This window comes from Aegilops tauschii, chromosome 3 (assembly GCF_002575655.3).
Source record: "Aegilops tauschii subsp. strangulata cultivar AL8/78 chromosome 3, Aet v6.0, whole genome shotgun sequence".
NCBI classification, from domain to species: domain Eukaryota; kingdom Viridiplantae; phylum Streptophyta; class Magnoliopsida; order Poales; family Poaceae; genus Aegilops; species Aegilops tauschii.
In genome coordinates, this window is record NC_053037.3 from 564180884 (window position 1) to 564189956 (window position 9073).

At 44.4% G+C, this 9073-nt stretch overlaps 1 protein-coding gene across 1 annotated transcript; it reads right to left on the reverse strand.

Moving 5' to 3' along the window:
- Positions 1-6726: 6726 nt before the first annotated feature.
- On the reverse strand, positions 6727-7611 carry LOC109783481 (F-box protein At5g07610-like). The gene has a single exon (XM_045234335.1). It carries the CDS (start codon positions 7609-7611, stop codon positions 6727-6729), a length of 885 nt encoding a protein of 294 aa, XP_045090270.1.
- Between the last annotated feature and the right edge of the window lie 1462 nt (positions 7612-9073).

Consider the following 9073-nt stretch of genomic DNA (forward strand, 5'->3'; position numbering starts at 1 on the left):
ACACTCGCCCTACCTTGATTTTGTGCGCAACGTGTTGTATAGGTACAGATGGTCTGGGCCTACGTACGTGAAGTCCTGATCTCTAAGAAAATATGAGGAGAAAAAGAAAGGGCCTGGCTGGTTACGGGAGCCAAGCAGTTTTCAGCCCAACATGATATTTTGGGATCACCAGACAACCTACTCGATCTTACAACATGACCCACATTAAAGTACATAAACATAAATTTTACATAGTAGTGTCAAACAAGCATTTTACAAAGGACAGTCAAAACAATGGTAGGCAAGTTCAAATTAAACAGATCAAATTTGCATCAGAATAACCAGGTTCACCACAACACTCTTTCAAATTATTTTTCCTATGATGTGGCTAAAATATTCCATACGCCTGCTGGAATAATAAATAACCAGGAATTCCCATCATATGCCAGTAGGTCCAATTAAAAAGTTACTCAATAGTGTGTGCCCGTTCTGTGTATAAGTTGGATATGTGTAAATCTAAAAATCTCTAGTACTAAAAAACTTTGTTCTGCCATTATTCACCTTACAACTTTGTTCTGTCGTAGACCGCGATTTGTCAAAACAAAACAAAAAACTTCGTAGACTGTACACATAGGGCCCCTTTGTCACAATATCTTCCATCTTGCTGCCAGCACCAAAGGAAAATTCGATTAGGAAAATATCATAGAAACGTATGTATGTATTACATGCATGGGTCTAGCTTTTAACATCTAACTGCATTATTTAACATGTTGTCCTTGTCTCATTTAGAGAGCACATGGAATAGCAGGGAAGAAGAGGTTAGAGACTAACCTTTAGTCGGAGGTTGGGCTCCTCAAATTCAGCATCCGACATGATGGCCTTCTGCTCATCAGCGCCTTAGAACATGGATAAATTAAAGAGCAATCAAATTAACAATAAGTGCTCGATTGGTCGAGTGATTCAGCGTACTTAGCATGACGACGTGGCTCCCTTCCCACGTGATGGCCTTCTAGTCATAGTAGAATGACTGAACACATATTGAAGATTACTGGTATCACAGCAGTATGTCAATTAAGTTGCTATAAGAGCAATCTAGACATGAAGTGGCTAATCGGAAGTAGTACGTATTTGCAAGGCTCTGAAAAAAAGTCATGCTCCGCGTCCCTAATAGGCGGTCCTGCGCTACTGCACCTGGCCAGCTGCGCACGCCAGAAACCTAATCCATTCTGTCAGCATGAAGATCAAAGAAACAATGAATAGGCGACAAAACTGACAGTGCAAAATTAGATTGAGCAGCTGATGTGTGAACATTGCTAGTCGATTCCATGTTTCTGAAGTGACGCTCCCATAGTCCAATTGTTGAATCTGATCTGGACAAATGAACTCCACAGACCACAGGATGTTCCCATGTGAGATCTTGGCGGACATCGGTGTCGTCCACACCATCACCGCCTCGTGACCCTAGAGCTGACTCCCGCGATCCTGTCCGGGATTGGTGGTGACGGCGGCGAGCAAGCGGGAGAGTGGCAGCGACCGTGTGCGAGTGGTAGGGTGGCGGCGCAGTCCATCGGCCGCCACGTCTATGGGTCAGTCGTCGCCGCGGTGAGGTGAGCAAAGGACTAGAAAGGTGTCGCGATCTAGATTTTTTTTTCTTTTGGGACTGGGTCATGATGTAGATGTAGGAGAGGTCAGAGAGGAGGGGAGAACCTTGGCTATTGTGTTGGTAAGTGTGGGAAGGCCATAACGTACCATTATGGAGGAGTTCAATGATAAATCATCATTCACCAATTTTCCTTTAATAGTAGAAGACTTGGTTGCTAGGAAAGGTAAGGATCGATGCATTCGGAAAGTTAAGATTTTAGCATTGATTGTCATGAAACTGGATTTTATTGTTTGGTAACGTGCTATCGGTTCCTACCCATTTGAAAAGTGGCTAGTTAAGAAAAAATTTATTAGACCATGAAAAAACCAATGTGAAGGAGTGGTGGTGGGAGGTGAGACGAAAAAACCGGACGAAAAAAAACCGTAGATGTAATCCTACCAACTGCTCCATTAGGAGTAGAGATAGGACATGAACAAGAGGGGCGAGATGTGGATGTGATTTGATACCTTCAATTTATACTGCAATTCTCGGCCTGCTGAGTACACGTACTGTCGTGCCTTCTGCATAGATCGATGGGAGCATACGCATCACATTTAGTTGTGGCATTTTTTCAGGTTTTGGCAACTATTAGTGGGATTTTGGTTATGTATTCATGTTATATATTTTTAAGGGACTATGAGGCTTCTGGCTGCAGGTGCATTTTATGTTTGATTGGTCCAATCATGAGTTTCTATTGGGTTCATAAAAAATGACTACCTATATACATGTATGTGCAACAAAAAGATCGTTGGGTTCCTCTGAACCCAATGGCTGTATGCTAGCTCCGCCCCTGCGTACTACATCATGTTAATCCATTATCACAAGCATCATAAGTAATGATACAAATAATATATAAATCCTCTCCTTAACTATCTTTTTGGAACGGCACAAGGAAGCATTCTATGCTAGCTCCGCCCCTGCGTAATCTTTGTTGCCATTGCGTAGATGAAGCCCCGGGGTCTGAACCAGCGGGTAACTGCAAAAGGTGTAGCCAACATAGCTAGTAGTTCATCCTATTTCAACTCCCGAATACCTGAACTAGTATCACAGTACAGCAACACTGAAGCGCAGCAGCGAGTTTGTAGGATTGTATGCAACATTCCAAGACAACAATGTGATATTTGTCAGGCACATTGCGATGGAACCAGGCCAAAATGTTCCATGCCAGCAAGGCTAGTTGCTTGCAAGCCATGCAACATGAGCCAGTAGTTTTGCAGTGGCTGAAGTGATTGGGGTGGGTGTGAATGGGTGGTGCTCGCGTAGCAGTTCAGCAACTGCCGAAGTACGTACATACTCGATTAAGAAGAGGATTGTTCGTGTAGCAGTTCTGCAATTGTGGGTGTCGTTGGAACATACTCGGCTTGGTCGGTTCTGTGTATGCGGTTCTTCCCAAGTTTGTTGTTTTGTTAGTTGGCGTAGCATATACTGTGCGCTAGTCTACCTTCTTAAGAATCAGTACTTCATCCCTTGAACCATGTGGTTCTTCTTATACCAGATGGGATGCAACGACCATCAAACTGAATCACATTTACACTTCAAATTTTTTACTACTAAAGATAGTCTACAGCAACCATAGAACTGAAGCGTGAATTTTTATTGCACTATAAGAAAGTATGATCTTGATTTGAGATCTTCAAATATTCATGATGTGTACCCGTTACACCAACCTCCAACCCCGTTCTGTAAATATAAGGATGTGATATCTTTATCTTTAGCTCGATATATATATCCATCTAGTTGTCGTATGGTCTTCTTCATGTAGCCTTCTGCGGTTCCTCCTACGCTATCTACCAAATGTCGAGAATTAAGAGGAAAAAGATGAAGCAATGACCCTTAGGATCTTTGAGCTACACACATAGCATCTTGGGAATAGTAGGCATCCAGGAACAAGTTCACTGATGCGGTGTTATAATTGTTGTGATTGACCTAATTACGGCCACTGCAAAAGGAACCATAGCTAGACAGATGGTTGCTCGTGGAGGATGCAGCGTTTCTGGAGGACAGCCAGAGTTGCGTGTCGAGAAGACTTGAAGAACTCGCGCGACCTGACTTGTTGTTAGCTATGCTAATTTTCTTCATCCAGAAAGTTTTCGGCTTGTTCGCTGTATTTTGTCATGAGACGATCCCTGTTGTTTATTCTTTCATAAGACATCAATGTACAAACAAAACAGCCCATGTAAATTTAGGCAAATTAGAACATAAAATTAGATAAATAATAAGACGTACCACCAATAGCAGAGCATGGACAACATACACAATGATGGAGGAGACATGAAAGCGGAGCAGCACGCTACCTCACAAAACCTTGTTTAGTGTGTGCGCCCATGCCAGAAACAACCTGGGAGTCGCCCTCCCCATCCCATTGCATTGGCATGCCTCTATTCGGCACTTGGATGATTGAAGGGCTGAAAGACCAACCGCAAAACCATTTCTCGAAGAAGAAAAAAAACTGCAAATTTGGCTATACCGACACAGAGCTACTGCCATGCGTCGAATGAGACCATCGAACCGAAGCATCAGAACTGTTTCAAGCATCTTTCGTCAGCAGGATTTATGAGGGAATGTATCTGGTGCACCCACACTTTGTGGTGCTACCGGTGCACCGGATGCCATAGAACATCTTAAAAAATATGAAAAAAATTGAGCATGTTAACACAAAATCAATGTATGATGACACCAAATTTTGTTACAAAATTTGAAATATGTTTTGAGATACAAAAATGACAAATTTTACATCAGTGTGATAATGGGCCAAATCTAAAGCCCAAGTTATGTTATGTACTATTCAGTGTTGGATTTGTCATTTTTTTAATTTATGTTTCGAATTTTGACTTGAAATTTTGTGACAACCTACATTGATGTTGTGTGAATGTGCTATTTTTTTAGAATTTTTTGAACATTTTAAAATCGCAACGTGAGTTTGGTGCACCGGTAGCACCACAAGCTCCGGTGCACCAGATATTTTCCCAGATTTATGAACCTCTCGATGAAGAATGAGTTTCTTGTCCTAGCTATTTCACCCAAATGAACGAACTGGAGCGCCATTCTGCAGATGCAACTCTCTGTTGGCTCAGTTCAACCATGACCTTCAGTGTACTCCTCGACCAGTAGACAGAATGGGAAAATACCAGCCGAACTGTACCCAACAGAGGACAGGGAAGCCTCTACAAATCTATAGCAACAACCCGAGAGCGCAAACAGTACATGAAAATAAATCAACAGCTGACAGCACCTAACATCCAACAGGTGAAATGCTCAAATATCTCACTATGACTAGTCAGCACTGTTCCAATAAAAAAGCAGGCAAACAAACTGAGATTCAATACAGTACCACAAGGTAAAAATCTTTTTTTAGGGGAATCCGAGAGTTAACTTCCACCATATATTATGACAATGCATACAGGTAATTTTGAGTAGTTTCAGCTGCCCACGTGACCGGCCCGTCGAAACATAACAGAACAGGCTAGTCATAAATACAGAAGTCCTGAAGACCGAGCAGTCACCACACAAGGCAGAATAATGATATGAGTAATAAAACTGCCTAAGAAAAGCACTGCCACTGCTTGAACAAACCTGATCAAGTCCTTGAGGCTTCTTAGGTGTCACATACAGAGGAAATCCAGACATGTATAAAATATATTAGGATAAGAACAAAATTGTTGATTGATGTCAAACAAGAATACATACTGTACTTGTTTAACACTCCAGCATAGTTGACACATGTTTTACAGTTGTGATAGGCTGATAGCTATCTTTCAGTACTTCAAACTAAGATACAGAGAAGACATCTGCTACCAAATGTATCCGACTTCAGGTGGATCCAATCATCCACTACATACCATGTGAAGATCACATATCACAATAAATGAATCATGCAATTAAATAAAAAGGTCCTACAAGAAACGAGATCATTCCAGTTTAGACTGCGAGATAAAAGGGTCCTACAAGAAACGAGATTATTCCAGTTTAAATGCAAATCCTTACTCAAAAGTCAAAACTCATCATGTCCTTCAGGCTTCTCAAGTGTCACTTACAGCAGAGCTAGGTTATGCATTTGATAAAGTACACTAGGATAACCCAATGACAGAATTGTCAATTCGTGTCATACAAGATACTTACTAGTCGTTTAACACTTCAGTATTGTCTCCACGTGCTCTAGAGTTTTGGTGCTTCTATCTTTCAGTACTTAAAACTAGCATACAGAGAGGGCATCTGTTACCAAAGGTCTCCTATTTCAGGTGGATCCAGCATCCGCTACAGACTTCAAAAACTATAGAGCCTTGACAGCATTATCTGATTCCAAAAGAAATACCTTAACACATACTCCCTCTGTCGGCCTTATGGGACGGAGGGAGTAGATTGTTTCATTGTTGACTGGAGGTAAACAAAAGCATCAAGTCCATATTGTTAAAAAAACAGGACCCATACATCCAGTCCATACTAAGATGATATACAAATGCAGAAGTTGCAACAAAAACAACACATTCTTAAAGAGGGACGAATTTAGATAAAAAAGACAGCAATAATGGTTCAACAAAACGATCATAATATCCATGATTTAAGTAGCAGGGTGTTACAACTGCATATGCTGCTAACTGCCATGAATATACGCAAGTACACAAAGGCAAGTTCAGTCACAAAGTTACTGCAATAGTCAGGACATAGTGCTCAAGAGCCAATAGAAACTATCAGAAATTCATAAATGTCTACCCCAGTCACTGCTGCCCCAGTTCAAGACCTATCTCAAATATTATCAGAAACATGGACAATTATGAAGCTGCAGTATGCAGCAGCCAGGCCATTCAACTTCACATTCAGATCCAAGTTAATATAAAACACAGCTGCATAGACATTTAGTACCCATCCGCCAATGATTCTGAGAACAAGGGAACATGTGGATAAAAAGGAGTCTTGTGGCCACAGACAGGCCATTCAGCTTTACACTCAGAACCAAGTTCACGTATAAAACAACGCCCCATTGAATCCATGTCGTATGACATTAGTGTCCTCTCGTCTCCACCGACTATAAAAAGCAAACTGCGTTCTGGATGGATTGAAATAACACTATAATTATTTGCATACTATGAATACTCTGTTTCGAACAACTACAAGTGGCTCACATTGTGCTTCAAGGTCCATTTTCCTGTAGCGTAGTCCTCAAGAATCCAGATTGATAGTTTAGAACGATCAGAATCAGCAAAATACACCCGTCCCTGAGATGTAAATATGCCATTGGTATCATCAACATAGTCCGGCCGCTCAGGAATAGGAACAAGCCACCAATTATCTCCTTCCACATCGACAGCCACTATTAGATTATAATCTGCCGCCAAATTTAGGACCCCATTTAAAAATGAGCTTACTGAATGCTTGGGTATCGCAAATGGACCCTGCTTAACTGTTTGATATTTCCAAACTCCAGCTTTGGACGAGTAAATTGCTAGTGTGTGGATGCGTCGATAAAAATCGTCGTCTTGCTCGTCCTCGGGTACACCCCACGCCTCCTCATCTATGAACTCGAATACATGGAAGTGGGAAGTAACGGCCGGGTCAAATCCGAGGCGAGCGACGCCCACCTTGCTGGGCCATTCGGTGGCAGGCACGGACACCCATTTCTCAGTGGTGGGATTGCAAACAACATAATCCAATTTCAGGGGATCAGCAGCCTTCCAGCAGCGGCAGAGGAGGAGGCCATTGCAGGCGTCCAAGATGTCAAGGCTCCCGCAATTGGGCAGGAATGATAGTGAGGGGTCGACTAGAGGATAATATTCCCGCGACAGATTGGTAAAATAACGAGCCTTCCTGGGGGAGCGGCATTCGTTGTAACCTTCGTAGAAGAAGCCGACGACGGACTGCGGCATCTTCTTTCGGTGGTGGCGGTGGTAGATGAGGTCGCGCCAACGCTTGGAGACGCACTTGCAGCAGCATGTGGACTTGTACGGCAGGCGCGAGATGATGTCAGCGAGGATGTCGTCGGTGAGCGTGGCCATTGGGTCGCTCCCCTCCATACCCTTCTTCTTCTTGTTGGAGCGGCCGATCTGATGAGATGGGGGACGGAGAGATTAGGAATTTATCCCCTGGCGTTGAGGCAAGCATGGGAAGAGAGGACGTACCACTACCAGATGCATGGACGTCTGCGCCGGCGAGGGCGTCTGCGCCGGCGAGCGAGAGTTTGGTTTGGGTGTGCGCAGCCGCCAGATGATAATGCGGCGGAGGTCGGGAGTGAAGACGATGCACGATGGGGGGTGAGGAGTGAGGAGTGAAGGTTGGGCCGGCGAGCGAGGGTTTGGTTTGGGTGGCTGTTTCTTTCATTTTCGCTTGAATGGGCCGCGTCGGGCGAAATGCTCTTGTCCCTCAAAAAACAAGTTGTAAAATTCTCACCATCTTAAAACAAAAGATGTAAAATGCTCTCTCAAATTGCCGTAAATATGCTCTCTAGAAAACAAATAGTACATTTTCATTTTTCTTCTTGTAACTAAATGTTACAGTATATTCTAAAATAAATAAATGCTACAGCAAAAAGGTATCTCGCTTGAATGGGCCACATCGGTGAGGTAGTCGGAGAAGTCCGAGTAGGAGGAGATGTTCATCACCACCCTCCTCCTGTTAGAGGCCAGAGGAGCCAGCGCCATGGTTGTTGGCGGTGAGACAACTCCACGTTATCTTCTCCACCTCCTCATCATCATCATAGGGGAAGCTCATCGAGCACGTGGAACATCTCCTCACGCTCGGCTTAGAGGCGGGCGAGTTGGTCCTCACTCGCGCTCCATTGTGCTCATGCTGTACAGACTTGAGGTAGGATTAGTTCTCGGTGAGGAGCTATGGGTCCACTTGGAGGAGCTTTGCCATAAAGGCGTCGTCAATGCACTCAGCCGCGAGTTGTGCCTCAACCGTGCGGTTTTCCCTCTATAGCCAACAGACGACCCTAGTGGGAGGTGCGAGGACTATCACGGCAGGGAAGTTGAGTGTCCCTCAACTCTTGAGTATCGAAGCATTGTGGCGCCATATGCGCTCTCCATCCTCCCTGGTGATGAACATGTGAAGCCACAAGCGCGCGTAGGTGTCCCTGTTATGGATCTATGCTGCCCACTTGCCCCTTGGTTTTTGCCCGACGTCGCGATATATAGCTCGGGTATGGCGGCGGCGGGAAGGAGCTCAGGCTCGGACTAGTGTGGCGAGGAGCTCGTTGGTGATGCAGTAGGGAGCTTGTAGGAGGCGTAGTAGGGAGGTCGGTGATGTGCTCTGGATGACCAAAATCGATGTCGATGGCCAGCTTGAGTTGGAAAATGCCGGCACCGAGCTCGGTGAATGGCTGAAGGGTGGCAAGAGGACAGCGAGTGGGCGGATGTGAAGATGGTAAGAGTAGATCTGGTCGCGGAAGCTCGAGAAGGCCAAAATCGGGCGGCGAGGCCGGAGCAGCAGGTGCGGCTAGAGTCGGGCGGGGTGAGGTGG

Coding starts and splice junctions, on each gene's coding strand:
- LOC109783481 (XM_045234335.1), bottom strand. CDS start 7,611: ATGGCCACGCTCACCGACGACATCCTCGCTGACATCATCTCGCGCCTG.